Source organism: Tursiops truncatus, chromosome 1, assembly GCF_011762595.2.
Source record: "Tursiops truncatus isolate mTurTru1 chromosome 1, mTurTru1.mat.Y, whole genome shotgun sequence".
NCBI lineage: Eukaryota > Metazoa > Chordata > Mammalia > Artiodactyla > Delphinidae > Tursiops > Tursiops truncatus.
The window spans coordinates 158,872,869-158,887,464 of record NC_047034.1 but is presented as its reverse complement, the minus strand read 5'-3'; the positions used below and the strand labels follow the sequence as shown (position 1 = coordinate 158,887,464).

At 59.0% G+C, this 14,596-nt stretch overlaps 1 protein-coding gene across 15 annotated transcripts in view; it reads right to left on the bottom strand.

Moving 5' to 3' along the window:
* The window catches only part of ADGRB2 (adhesion G protein-coupled receptor B2), a 36,195-nt gene extending 32,774 nt beyond the window's left edge, over positions 1–3,421 (bottom strand). For 4 of the 15 annotated variants that reach the window (XM_033838976.2, XM_033838971.2, XM_033838977.2 and 1 more), the window contains exon 1: positions 94–210. In XM_033838976.2, the coding sequence (XP_033694867.1) occupies positions 94–183 (90 nt within the window). In that variant the 5' untranslated portion in view covers positions 184–210. Of the gene's footprint in view, positions 1–93; positions 214–3,212 lie in introns of those variants that run through there. The other 11 variants (XM_033838966.2, XM_033838979.2, XM_033838980.2 and 8 more) reach the window with 6 other exon arrangements.
* Positions 3,422–14,596: the final 11,175 nt, after the last annotated feature.

Genomic DNA, 14,596 nt, shown 5'->3' with positions numbered 1-14,596 from the left:
GGAGGGGCGGTGGGTGGGGGAGGGGGCGCGTCGGTGCGCACATCCGTCGCGTTTATCCACCTGGCAGCCCCAATTCGCCTGCCCGTCACTCACCCTCCGCCTCCCGGGCGCTCGCAGCGCGGCGGAGCCCAGACCGACACGCGGGCGGGGACCCCCGGGCCTCGAGGTCCCCTGCCCTTGCATCGGCCGGGGACGGGGTCCTCAAGCACCCCTCTCCCGGAGCTCTGCCACCCAGGAAGGCACACACCCTCCATCCAGCCTTGGTAGCTGGTGGGCCGGACCGAGGGGAGGGGGCGAACCTCCCCAGTGCAGCCCCTCCCTCTCCGGCTGGCAGAGTGTCTCTCCGTCTGGCGAGGGGGGCAGGGGCCTCCGACACACCACTAGGATGCGGGCCCCCCAGCCCCCCGCGGGGAGGGGGGGCGGTGCCGTGCGCGCGGGCGGCGGGGGAGGGGTCGGTGACTCAGCCGCCCTCCGCCCGCCTCCCCGGAACTTTGCAGCAGCTGGAGCCGCCGTTGCTACAGGAACCGAAAGCTTTTGTTCCCCAATGTCAGGGCTGCCCCGGCAGGCGGGAGGCTGGGAGGCTACCACTCCCCGGTGAGACCCAGGCCCAGCCACACTGCCCAGAGGGCTTCCAGGCCAACAGAACGTCACGAATTCGAGGCTCCTCTCTCCCCCTTGCCCGCCAAAGCCAGGTTTCTTCAAACTCTTGGGGCCCTCTGGCCAGGTCGCCGCCTAACTCTGACCCGGAGCGCTAACTGCCCTGGAAAGTTCCTGCTGGCATCTCTCCTCATGGGGGTAGGTAGAGGTGCTTCTGTGCCCCATGTGCTCCTCTGTGACTGATTTCCCACGTGGGCTGCCCCCCCCAAGAAGCAGCCTACCTTTGGGGACCTTGACTTGGTTCCTCCACTTCCCCAGCTTCTACACTTGAACCATTCCCTCAGAGGCCTTGGCCTTTCACTCATGCCCCTCTGATCCCGGAGGAATCTAGTGGGGTGTTGAAGGATGGGTGAGGGAGGGGGCAGACTAACGGTCACAGGCTCCCTGGACCCATTCTGGACCTGAAGCTATTCTCTGGCTTTATTATCTTGGAGGTTGGAGCGATGTCACTAGAACTTGTTCTGCATTTCTACTCTGGGATTAGGAGTGGAGTGGAGAGGGGCCTGACCTTGGCCTTGAAGAGAAACAGCCCAACACACCTATCATTGTTGAGCATTACTGGGTGCCAGACACTCTATACAAACAACCTAATATCATTTCTCCCAGCAACTATATGAGGCAGTTATCACTGACCCATTTTATGGAGGGCCAGTTGAGGCTCAGAAAGGTTATATAGCTCGCCTAGGTCACACAGCTTTTGAACCCAGGTCATCCAACAAAAAGCTGAGTTCCTAACTGCTCAGCGCCATTACCTGGGGGTTAGGGGGGAGGGAAGAGGGCAGAGACTAGCTGGGACCTCACTCTGGGTTACAGAAATGCCTACTGCACACACCCACCCCAGGCTGGACCTCTTTCCTTCTGAAGAGCGATGGGGGAGGGAGAGAGAAAATGGGAGGAGAAGGAGAAGAGAAGGCAGAGAAGGGAAGAAGAGGGGGGAAATCTGTCAATCTTGGTCCGGAGAAGACCCTCCCTCATGCCCCCCTCCCCCACAAACCAGGGCATGCCCTGCAGAGTCCATACTGACCCTCACCCCTGTGGCAGCTCATGGGATGCTCCCCAGGTCCCTGCTCTGTCTCAGGGCCAAGTGGACTCCCCCACTTCCTAATCCATGCCCAAGCCAGACAGAGCCCACCTCTGCCCCACCACCTAGTGGGTACTGCCATGGGGTAGACAGATAGAGGCTTCGTGGGGACACCTGCCCAAGCCCAAACAAGCCCAACCAGAGCACCTCAAATCCAGGGGCCAGTCCTGCTGGTCTGTGCCCTGAATTGCTGCTGGGATAAGCCCTCCACCCCACCCCACACCTCATCCCCGGAGCATAAGGCCAGACAACCAGGGCTGTTCCGGCACGGCTAGCAAGAGAGGGCACCGGGCCTCGCCCACCCGCCTCCTCTCCCCAGGGACTTCCCAGCGCCCCGCAGCCACCACTGCTGCTCGGGCTGCGGAAATCTAGGGTTGCCCGCGGGAGGAAAAGGGGAAGGTGGGTCCAGGGCTGCGGGCAGGGGGCGCCAGAGGACGCCCAGGGGCCCGGCCGGCAGCTGGCGAGGCGGGCAGGCGGGCAGCATCTCTTGGCCCGGGAGCTCCTCCCCCCGAGGGCACCAGACCCTTCGCCAGCTCTGCACTGGCCGTGGCGCGGAGGACTTCCCTCGGACCGAGCTGACTGCGGGAGTGGCCGCCAACTTCACGGCCTACAACCCGCCCTCCCCCACCCCCGCATCATGCCAGCCCCCGGGGCTGCGGGAGGGTGCGTTTGGTGCCCAGCTCTATGCCCTGGGGGTGGGAGGAGAGGGATGGGGGATGGACAGAGATACTCCGACCAAAGATGGACAAGAGAGGCAGGGATGCGAGGCCAGTCGAGTTCCCAGGCTGGAGAGGAGGGGGCTCAGAGCAGACATGGGGAGCACGGCCCCAAGTCCAGGCTGAGGGGGAGGGGACTTGCAGCAGAGACTGACGAGGGATAGCGGGACTCCGGGTAGATATGGGGGAGGGGGCGATCAGGACAGAAATAAGAGGGGAAGCATGGTTGGGTTACTGGCGCTGGGAAAGGCAGTAACTATAGGCAGGCATGGATGGGGACAGGAAGGACTCTGTGCAGAGATAAAGTGGAGGGGAGGAGCAGGGTCCGGCTCCAGACGAGGAGGGGAATTAAGGGGGGAGACACAGGCGAGCTGCAGGTTGGAGACAGGGGCTCTAATCAAGGGTGGGGGGTGCACCCCTGGATCCAGGCTTAGATAGGGAGAGACTCGAGACAGCGATGGGGGTAGGTGTGGGTAAGGACTGGCGGCGGGGGCGAGGGGTTTTGGCAGAGATGGGTAAGGAGGAGGGGGACAGAAAAGGGACTCACCAGAGATGAAGGGGACCTCGGCCCCAGGCTTGTTAGTTCCCAGAGAGACGAGAGTGGGTAAATAGATGCTGAACGAACTCAGTTGGGGCGGGGGAGAATTCAGCAGAGGTGGGTTGGGGGAGCGCCCCCAGTCCGGGCCGGTGCGGAAATCGGGACCGCGACAGGAGGGCTCGGTGCGGGGCCGGGTCGGGGTCTGGGGCCGAGCACTCACCTGGACGCCGTCAGAAGCAGGAGCGGGGGCCGGCGCTGGCGGAGGCGGCCACGGGGCGCAAGTTTGCCATCCCTATGGCGGGGGCTTGGCGGGGCGCGGGGCAGCTCGCTGCAGCCGCGCGGAGGGCCGAGGCTCCCGCTCCGCGGAGCGGCGGGTGCAGAAAAGGCGCCGCGGAGCAGCGCGGGGCGGGCGGGCGCCGGGCCGGGCGAGGGCTCCTGCCGCCGCCTCCTCGCCACGCCGCCCCCCACCCCCCCGCTCCCCACTCCCCCGCCCAGAGCACCGCCCGCGCTGCGCGCCGCCTCCTATTCGCGGGCGGCGGCCGCAGCCCCGGGCTCTGCAAACCGGCGCCGCATCCTCCTCGGTCTCCGAGAGCCGCTGCCGCTGCCGCCGCCGAACCGGGTTCCTCCGGCCGCTCCGGCCGGTTCCCGCAGCGCGCGCGGGGCCGAGTGACGGCCGAGATGGGACGCGGCGCCTGCGCCGGCCGGGCCCGGGAGGAGGCGCGCGCCGGGCCGGGCGCGAGGAGCCGCCGGAGAAGGGGCGGGGGGGTGGGGGCGACGCGCGCCGCCTCCTGTTAAAGGGGGAACAGCTCCAGCCGAGCCAAGCGCACCCTCCCCCTCCCCGCCCTGGGCCCCAGGCGCCGGCGCGGGAGAAGCCCCGGGTAAGACCCCGCCCCGCCCTCGGCCTCCTGGACCGCAGGCTGAGGCGATCCGCGACACCCCTCCAGCGATATCCCAGGCGTAAGGCATCTCGCGCAGCCAGGGTCTCGGGGCCCTGAGGGCTGAAACATTTGCCCCCCTCCCCCATGTGCACTGCAAATTGCATATCCCTGTGCATGCAGGTGCCAGTCGTGTGAGCTGAACTTTGCATATGCTTATGCATACAGGTGCCCTAGGCGTGCACTGCAATGTTGCCTGACTGTGCATGCAACTGCCTCACACATGCACAGTCCTTTAACTTGTGTTCAGGTCCTGAATGCATGTTGCTTGTTCCTGTGGGTAGGGATGCTATATATGTGCAAGCTTACAAGTGCCACACGTGTGCTGAATGCTGTGCGTCACTTGTATGTAGGAACCACATATGTACACTGCAGTGTGGTATGTTTGGTGCATACTCTGGTGTCAGCTCGGCAATGTTGCATGTCCCTAGGCACGGGTATGCTACACGTGTGCAGCGTGTTACATGTTTTCCTGAGCGCCTGTCTATTCCCTCAAGTGCCTTTCCCTGTGCCAGGGGCGCCCCCATGTTGCATATGTTTGTGTAGAGGCAGCAGAAACCTACAGACCCGCCCCCTCCCCATCCCGGCAGTGCGCCCAGGAACAGTTGGGTGGGGCCAGAGCCCACATGGTAAAGGCGGTACTCAGGGAGATGCCCATGGCTCAGGACCCTGGTCCGGTGGTTTGTGGCCTGGGCAGGTTGCCACCGGGAAGGTGGGCAGACCAGGGACACACCACTTCCGCCAAAGACAAGTAGGTTAGTCCCACGGCTCTGGTCAGAGGAGTAGCCAGCAGGGGGCAGCTTTGCAATGAGGGTGGGACGGTTTCAGGGACTCTACTTTTTGAAGGTTCTCTGGCCAGGAGGGGGCCAAACCTAGAGAGCAAGGAAGTCCCCAGTCCACCCAATCCCAACCCCACCTCTCCACTGAAGCCCCTTGAGTTGTGCCTCCCGGGAGATGGAGCAGGATAAGACCACCTCTCCCCAGGGGCAGTACCAGAGAAAAAGCCCCCATTCCCTCCCTCCGTCTCTCACCTCTCCAGCAGTCTCAGTGACATTTGTTGTGAGTGATTGTGAGAGATTACCCACTTTAATGGAAGGAGGTAATAAGGAGTGATGAAGGAGTCTCACCCATCACCTTCAGGGAATTTATGAGGCTGGATGAGGCAGGGAGGAGGGCTGGCACTTTTCCTTTCCCAGCAGGAGCCCAAGGAGGCCTGTGCCTTGGGCCGAGCACTGGCAGGCAGGGCTCCTGGGTTCTTGCTGGGCACCCTCAGGCACACCCCGGGTCTCTGGGTTCGGAGGTTCAGCTGCTGCTGGGAAAGCCAAGCCAGGCGAGCCTTGCTGTCTGCATGGTGTGTTGAGAGCCACCCCAAGGGCAGTGGGAGATCCCAGGCCTCCTTACTCGGGCGCTGGGAGGGGCAGTGGGGTTGCTGGGGTTGAGGTCCTAAGGAGGTGGGCAAAGGTGAGGAGAGTGGTCAGGACATGGGATACCCACAAGGATGTAAGGACAGGCCCTCAGAAGTCTCCAGGACCCTGTCCTTCACAGCTCCAGCCCCTTCCACTCCTACAGGGAGTCTGCCTTCCTCTGTATGAATATTCATGACATTAGCATACTAGAGACCCAGAGCCCAGAGAAACCCGGGCAGGTCTCTTGCAGATGTGATGCAGCTGGATCCCTGAGGCTTTCCCCCTCCCCTCAGGATCCAGCTGGGTTCAGGGTAATGCGAGGGCTGGCTCCGGAGAGACAGCAGGGTTTTGTCTGTTTCTCTGTGCCTTGGAAGCCCTCAGAGTTCTCGACCGCATTCTTTCAGCCACAGAAACGTATGCCCTAGGAAAGACAGGTGGTCAGACAGAGTGAGGGACTGACAGAGATGGTACCCCATACCTGGGGGCTCATCGGGGCAGGGTGGGGAGATCAGTAAGGCAGGAGGGGCTGTGGGAGCTGGCTGGAGAGAGCTGGACCTCCCAGGGGTTGTGCAGGAGCAGGCTAGATTCGGTCAAACCTCTGGAAGGCTCTCCCCCGAGGTGCCTCCCTGCACTGGGGCTTCCCCACCTCCTTTCCCATGAGCCCCTGCCCTTCTAGACTCACTCTGGTGATAATGCCGCCTGAGAGGACTTGGAGTAATTACAAATCGTTTCCATATTCAAATCCAGGTGGTTGAAGAGAAATTACTTTTCTGACAGCCCTGGCAGGGGGTGGAAAGAGCAAGTCGTAGCCCCAAGAGGGCCTCCAGGGAGCCTGGGGCAAAACCTGGGCAAGGTAAGGGGCACCGGCCAGAGCCTGAGCACAGAGAGCTTGCGCAGAGTGAAGAAACAGCTCCCAGCAGCTCCCCACCACACAGACTGGACAAGGACAATGACTCCAGCTCTTTATCCCCATTGGGGCCCCTTCTGGGACCTCTGAGGGGATGGCGGGGACCAGTCCCACAAGGGCAGCTAGAAGTCAGGCTGTCCGGTTGCTCTCATGCTGCCATGCCAGGGCACCTCGAGAAAATCCCTTCAGCTTCCTGAGCCGGTTTCCGTATCTGCGAAGTGGTATAAACGATCTCACCTGCACTCCAGTAAGATAAAGATACGGATTAGCAAGAGTTATGCCCCTGAAAAGGGCCTTTTAAAAATAATTGTTTGATTACCAATTAATTTGTATTTTTGTTAACAGTAACCACCACCAGCAGCCCAGTCGGGAGGCAGCCCAGCCCTTAGTGGGGCAGCGCAGGAGAAGATGGCGGGTCGAGGAGGGGAGCAACCCCAGCCTCGCCCGCCTGGCCTCAGCTCTGCCTCTCGATGGGCCAGCCACCGCTATGCTTCACTGCCCTTTAAACAGATGAGAAAATCTTCTTCCCTTCGCAATGATTTATTTGGCCCAGAGCCTGGGCAGGTTTCCTTCCAGCCGGTGGGACCTAGGAGCATCCCTCCCTCAGCCCCTGCCCTCCATTGCCACCCAGCCAGGCACCTACAGCAACCCAAAGCTCTGGGTACCAAGGTCTCCTTCCAGACCCCCACCCCCACTGCAGACACCTATCAGGAGATCATAACATGGCCCCAAAGACACCCAAATCCATGTGACCGTCTTCTACCAGGGTCTGCCCCAGAGCTCAGTGCTCTGGCTGCCAGGGCGGGGTATACTGGAAAAGATGGACTGGTGGGCCCCCTCTGCCTGCAGGAAGTCCTGTGTGTCTAGCTTCCTGCTGCAGATGCCAAATGCGTTAGGAGCCTGGGGCAACCCAGGCTGGAGGTTTGTCATTTTCTTGGTGCTATAAATTAGGGAGAAAAGGGAGGATTAGTTGCTTCCTAGCTAAATCTTCCCAGAAGGTCAATGCCTGGTTTGTGTACAGCCCTCAGGGCAGTGCCTGCATTCTCCGGCCCCTAGCCCCTGGGGCAGAGGATAGAGAACTTTAGGGTCCTGGGTGATTTTTACATACATGTCTTATACTGGAGGATGTGCACAAGACACCTGGAGGGTATGCACAAGAAGATGCCTGCACTCATTCATTCAACAAATATCTATTAAACGTTTACTATGTTCTAGGCACCAGGATACAGACCGTCAGCAAGTCCCATTGCTTCTACCTCCCAGAATATCCCAAATCTATTCGCTCTTCACATCCCCACTGCCAACATCAGGATCCAAGCCACCGACATCTGGTGCCCGAACTCTCCCTTATTTAGTCTCCGGGTTCCCACTTCTACTTCTCCATCCCAACCCATTCTTTGGAGCCCACTGAGCCATCTTTTTAACATGTAAATTGGAGCACCCCTTCTTAAGTCCTCCAATGGCTTCCCACTGCATTTAACACCATGACCTTCCAGGCCCTGCATGACCAGGCCCTTACCAACCTCTCCAGGGCCATTACCCCGCCCACACTATGCTCAAGTAGCACAGGTCTCCTTGCTGTTCTTGTAAAACTCCAAACCCTCCTCCTCCCGGCACTTTGCATGGCTGACTCCTTCTCAGCAGGAAGATCTCAGTTCCAATATCGTCTCCTCCTGCAGGCCTCCCTGATGACACTTCTAAAGCAGCTTCCCCCCTCCCCGCCCCGACCTGCACCGCTCCAGTCGCTCCATCCCATTGCCTTGTTGTATTTTCTTCCTAGCACACATTACTCTGAAAATATGTTGTCTATTTACACCCATGTCATCTGTTTCCCCCACTGGACCATGAGTTCTGTAAAGGCAAGGACCTTGTCCATCCATCCACCATTGGATCCCCTGGCACAAAGCACGATGCCAAGTACACGGTAGGTGCTCAGCAAATGTTGAGGGAGTGAATGGTGAAAGGACAAGCATAGACCCTGCCCTCAAAGAGCTTCCAGTCTGCAATCTTCGATCAATGTTTGTCCAATAAAATTGTGTTTTACAGTTTCCCACGTGATGAACTGGAAAGAGTTCAGGCCCTGGGATCACACAGATCTGGACTCCTGCTTCTGTTCCTCACTGGTTGTGTCACCTTGGACAAGTCACTTATGCTCTCCAAGCCTCAGTTTTCTCTTCTGTAAAATGGAAGTAATGATCCCAACCTAACAGAGCTGATGTGAGTCACATGAGACGGTAAAGATGAAGTGCTTCACGCAGTGTCAGACACAGGGAGGTGTCATCTGCGTGAATGTGGGCCCCTTTCAGACTTACTCGGGGCTGCAGGCTGTTCTCGGTTCTGGGGGTCATGGAGATGACTCAGAATGGGGCCCTGACCTTGAGGCCTTCCCAGTGCCCCCTTCCTGAGCCCCATACCAGCTGGAGTTCTCATCTGCTGAGATCATTGCAGCGAAGGAGGCAGCGGGAGCCAAGGTGTGACCAGGACAGTGTGCGCACGTGACCCCTGCAGAGAAACTGAATCCGGATCCACTTCTCTGCAGCACCTCCTCTCCTTATTTGGAAGCCCCTCTTCCTTTTCTGCCATCCTTGTCTGTGTAAACACACACAAACATACACACAGATGCATATCCACACACTTTACACAGTCGCTGTCCCACAGACATATACACTTGACTGGGGTACACAGGTATATAATTAACCAACACACCCAACCCCAGGACACGATCCCCTCCATTTTTCTGGTGCAGCGGGGACCTGTCTGGCTTACCTATCAGTCCTGTCACCTCCTGCTCTAGACTGAGGTCAGAGACAATCCCTCCCAGTTGACAGGAGGCAGCCCAAGCACTCCCCTTGTTAAATTCTCCCACACTCCCCGCTGCTGCAGGCCTGAGAGGCTAGGAGCCCTGGCAACGACTCGGGGTTGGGTGGGGGGGGGTCCCTTGGGGAGGGCCTGGGACACTCGGCAGGCACGGGGCACACTGGCAGTCAGGGGGTCAATGTGTTCCCATCGTCTGAGATGCCCCAGGTTCTCTCCCTGCCCCCAGGTGGGCTCCGTGTCACCTGGATCCTGCTGAACTGGGCTTGTGTCAAGTCAGACCCCACAAGCATAGCAGGCAGGGTGGGGGTGACCTAGAGGTCTAGAGGGACCAGCTCATCCTGCAAAGCCCCTCTGTGGGCCTGACACTGTGCCGGCTGTTTTTAACTTATTGTCACAATTAGCCCCTGGAACGACCCTTTAAGTTGGTAGGGTCACTCCCATTTCACAGATGAAGAAACTGTGGCTTACAGAGAGGCAGAGATAGAACCCATGCCTCCCCTCATTCAGTAAGGCCCTGCCTGAATCCTGCCTCATCCTTAGCCTCCTTGCTACCCCCCAGAGGACAGACCAAATGCCAACTGTGGAAAATAATTTATTTCAGGATTAGAGCTGATCTTCCAGAGAAGACCAGCTCCCTCAGGGTGAGAGATCTGAGAGGGGTCTGACTCCCAGGGCCTCTTCCCTGAAGGGAGAGGCTGAAGCAGGACACCTAGATCTGGGGGAGACAACCAGAGTTGCTGAAGGTGTTGGGAAGGACATGGCACAGGCCTGCTGACACCTACACACTTGCCTGGCAAGTAGCACCGCCATTGCCGCAGACACCACCGCATGGGGCCTCACCCCAGGAGGACATCCCTCATGCTCAAGCACACAGCACCTCGTGCTGGCAGGAGAGCAATCACTGCCAGGTGAGCAGCCGGGCCTACCTCACTGCCAACCCTGGCGACTCTGACCTCTGGGGTCCAGGCTTGGACGTGAGGCCTGTGGCTGAGGCAGGGGTTGGGGTTCAGGGGAGGAGGGGAAAGAAGGCTCCTGAGTGCTGTGGTTGGAAGGGAGAGGCCCTGGGATGCATCACTGAGCCAGCGTTCCGCATGTCAGAGTGGGAGTGAGCGGGGCTGAGCTCGGGTACACGTGTGGGTGGTTGTATGCGTCAATGCGTGGGGGGAGAGTCTCTGTGTGTATACGGTATGCCTGCCTGCAGGTTCTGTGTGTGTCTGCCTAGGCCTTGTACGTCAGAAGCCGGGGCCTGGCTCCGGGGATCTCTGCTGTGTGTGTGTGTGTGTGTCTTTGCGTGCAGGGTGTGTGGGGTATTTGTGCACTGATTTTTCTGTTTGGGTGTATGTGTGGTGTGGAACGCATACTTGTGTGTGACACTGGGATCTGTGCACCCCCTCAGTGTCTGGGGGAATGTGCCGGGTGTTGACAGGGCAGTGTTTGGTGGTGTTGGAGTTTGTGTGGAACCAGAGGGTGTGGTGTTTCTGTTTAGTGTGTGCTCGAGCCTGTCTGTGTGTGTGGGGGGGGGGGGGGAGAAAGTGCTTTCAGGCCTGTGCGTATCTGTGTGTCAGTGTTTGGTACGTGTCTGTGCCAGCCTGTGGTGTGTGTTCCTGCATGCACTTGGAGCTGTGGGCAGGCCTTCAATTTCCCAGGGGGCCTGTGTGTGTGATACTATTTGGTGTGTGTCTGTGGGCGGTTGTGGGCCTGGGTGTTTTATATATATGTATATGCCTAGATAAGGGATGTGCATTAGTGTGTTGCGTGTGTCTGCTGATCTGTACTCATGACATGGTTATTCTTGTCATTGGGGATTTTTTGAACTAATTCTTGCCAGGAAGTCCCCCGGGGACACACGGCACTCCCAGCCTGAGACCTTGGCGATGCTCCCCACTCCCAACCAACTTGGTGAGCTCTGCGCCTGCCTTTTGGAGGCGGGGCCCTCCTGAGGCTACCCAGAAACTGCCGGCCGCCGGGGCAAGGTCACATAGCTGGAGGAACACGGCCTCCCCGCACCCCTCCGCTCACAAAAGGCACTCCCGCTGAGGCTGCCGCGCACCCCGCGCCCCGCCCAGGTCTCCCCTGAAATGAATTTTCATTTCCGCTTGGGGCGGGCGGCGGTAAGGCCTCCGGGGCCCTCCGTGGAGGCCGGGGTGCCGGCCGGCCGCAGGGTCGCAAAGCCGAGGAAGGCAGCGCGGATTTGAATTTCAAAGGCAGCTGGGGCCCAAGTGCGTCTGCGTTGTGCGGTTGTGTGTGCGGCGCTGGTGTGTCCGCTCACGCGCCTGCGTGTGTGGCGTGTGTCTGGGTGGACGTGCTTTGTGACTGGGTCTCTGCGGGGACGGGGCGAGCCCGGCGTGGGCTGCGAGCCAGTAACTGGGAGCACGGGTGTCAGGGTCTCCATCACTGCGTGAACATCCACGGGAGCGTGTCGCGCGTCTGTGCGCGCTGTGGGCAAACGTTTGCCTCTGCGAGCCTGTGTTTCCAGGACGAGTCCGCTCGAGCGTGTCTGTGTCTGTGTGTGTCCGTGTTCCCGGTCCTGCGTGTGTCTGCGAGTGTGCCAGTGCATCTGGGTGCTCGCTGCCTATGTCACTGAGGGTGTGTCGGTGTGTCTGCGCTCACGTATGGACGAGCGTTTGCCCCAGTGAGCCTAGGGGGCGGGTGTTTGTAGGAAGGAGTCTGAGTGTGTCTGTCCGTGTGTGTCCGCGCCCAGCCCCTGCACAAAGCTGCGATCGTGTCCCTGCATTTGTGCACTTAGGTGTCTGTATCATAGTGCCTCCGCCGGCGTTGGCGCCCACGAGTGTCGGTGTGTCTGTGCAAGGGTGCAGGAGTGGGTGTCCGTGAGCGTGCGCTGGGGGCACAGCGCTCTGGGGAGCAGGCCCGACGCTCACAGCCGCCCGTGCCCCCAGCGCTGTGTGTCCTCTACACCGCCACTGGGCCTCTCTGGGCACCCGCGGGAGGCTGAGGGAACGGCCCTCTCCTCACAGGGAGCCCGGGCCGCCAGCCCCGAGCACGCCTCGGCCCTCTCCTCCCCCCAACCCCGGCCTCCCGGCTCGCCGACCCACGCGGCGCTCAATGGGCTCTCGGAGGCAATGGCCAGGGAGGATGAGCCATTAGCCCGAAGGGCGGAGCGGCGCCCGTTTCACGCTCGCGCTCTTCTGAGGCCCTGGGGGGAGCTCATCCGTCTTGGGCAATGGGCTTGCGCGGCTCTGAGATCTTCGCCAACATGTGGCTGCACTGAGATTCAAGCTAGAGCGCAGGAAGGTCCACCAGGGTACCAAGGCGGTGCCGACTCCTAACAAGCACATGCGCACACGAGCCCTAACTCAGACGCGTCTGGGCACATCCCTAAGCACGCCTAACACAGCCAGGCGTGTGAGACAGGCCCCTGACACCGGGCTCAGAGGGCAGGTCCACGGATGCACACCCAGAGACCGGCAAGTGTGTGTGCACATTCCACTCACTCGAACAGCCTCAACTCTCCCTGGGTTTTGGACCCTGTGGGGTGAAGAGCACCGTGGCTCAGAAGTGCTAGAGAAGAGCGGCAGCCTGAATCACTCCATGTTCCCTTTACTCGTCAGGCCCTAGTTTGGGCCCTGACAGGGAGGGTTCACTCTGCACCCTATCTCCCAGAAGCGGGGGGGAGGGGCACAAAGACCCCAAATCCAGTTATTCCTGGTCATGCCAATAATGTGTGGTCCCATAGCCAGAGGCAGACGAGAGCCAGTTGCTGCCTCCTCCTGGGGGCCCTCCAGAGGCCTTACTAGGGACAGGGAGGTGACATCAGGATGCCCAAAGGACAAGAGGAACTAGGGATGAGAAGATGATTTCAGGTCCTCCTTCCCTGACAGATGGGGAGCATTTTGAGGAGGGGAGGGGCCAACCCCTCCCAGTAAGCCTCAACAAGGGGCCTGGCGCCAAGGGGCTGCTCCAGAAACACTAGGGACAGAATGAAGAAAAGAAATAAATGAGTCAGAGAAAGCAGAGGACCACCTGAGGGCTGAGGGAGCCCTACACAAAGGCAGAAATAGCATATCCAGGCTCTGTACCTGTGTGTGTGTGTGTGTGTGTGTGTGTGTGTGTGTGCAGTTGTTTGGGGGAGGATGTGTGAAGCTGGAGATTAAGCTGGAAATATATCACTGAGGGTCTTGTAAGCTAAACTAGAGGTAGACTTTATTCTGAAAGCAAGAGATCTATGAAGAGCGTTGGACAGGGAACAATCATAGTCAAGTTTGTTTAAGGAAGGACACAGGGCAACTGGAAGGTGGATTTGAGGAGTCAGGATTGGAGAAGGCAACTGGTTAGAGGCTCATTTGATCATTCATTCATTCATTCAACAAATATTTAGTGAGAGCTTACTAAAAATGTCTGGCACTGAGCGAGTGACAAGGATACAACCTAGGATCTCAAGGAACTTCTAGAACCTGACAACCACATAACTGCTGTGGTTATGTGGAGTTTACCTTCCAGTGGGGGAGGGGAGCCAGACACAAAAGCATAAATACATGGCATGTGAGTGTTGCTAAGTACAAGGAAGGACAGTGCTGGGTAAGGAGGCAGGAGAAGTAGAGGAGAATGGGGGTGATTTGGGGTAAGGTGGTCAGGGAAGGTGTCTCTGGGAAGGTGACATCCAAGCAGAAGGAGGTGAGGGATATTTGGAGGAAGAGCTGTCCAAATAGGGGGAACTGCAAGTGCAAAGGCCCTAAGGGGGAGTGTGCTATTTACTCAGATGGGGAAGGATTTGTGGGAAGTCGATATTTTCTATTTTGGACACACTGCATTGAGGCGCCTTCAGGACATCCAGGGATGGTGACCAAGAAACAGGAGAGATTTGGGTAAAGATAGGGATTAGAGAGAATGGAACCTTGGGAGCTAATGCAGTAGGAGAGATTAAGGATACACTGCAGGGAGGAGAATGGAGAGCAACCTGAGGCGTGAGAGTCAATTTTGGAGAGACCGGCTGCTAGGGGTAGAGAGTGGGCGTGGGGACAAGGTGACTAAAATGGCATCCCCAGAATGGTCCTGGGTACTAGCTGCCCCTCCTCCCAGTCCTGCCTGGGCCCACAGCCTCTCCTCTCTTGCCAAATTACCCTGCTGCCTGGGAGAGAGCCAGGGAAACAAGCTGGGCTGTTGACAGGAGCCCCTTTCGACATGACCTCCTGTGGTCCCCTGGGCTCCGTCTGCCCCATCCTGGCCATCAGACCCAGCCTGTCCACCTTTAGTGCTTCCTTCCTCTCCCGTGAGGCTGAATCCTCAAGCAACTCTGCAGCCCTCCCAGATGGTATTGGTCCTGGGGAGTAGGGGAGCCTGGACTGAGAGTCTGGGGGGCCACAGACGAAGTCTTGGGTGGCTCCCGAGCCTCAGTTTTCCCTTGTGTTGGGATCTGTAGAGACCCTCCAGCCCTAACATGATTAGAATCTCTGACGCTCTTGCATCACATTTCAGATGGTTTCAGTGGTGTGCTTGTAACTGTTTAACGGGCTCTGGGTAGGGAGTAGGGAGGTGTAGCCTTGATTTGTAGCATTTGTCAATTTCCATGGTGTAAAGCCTC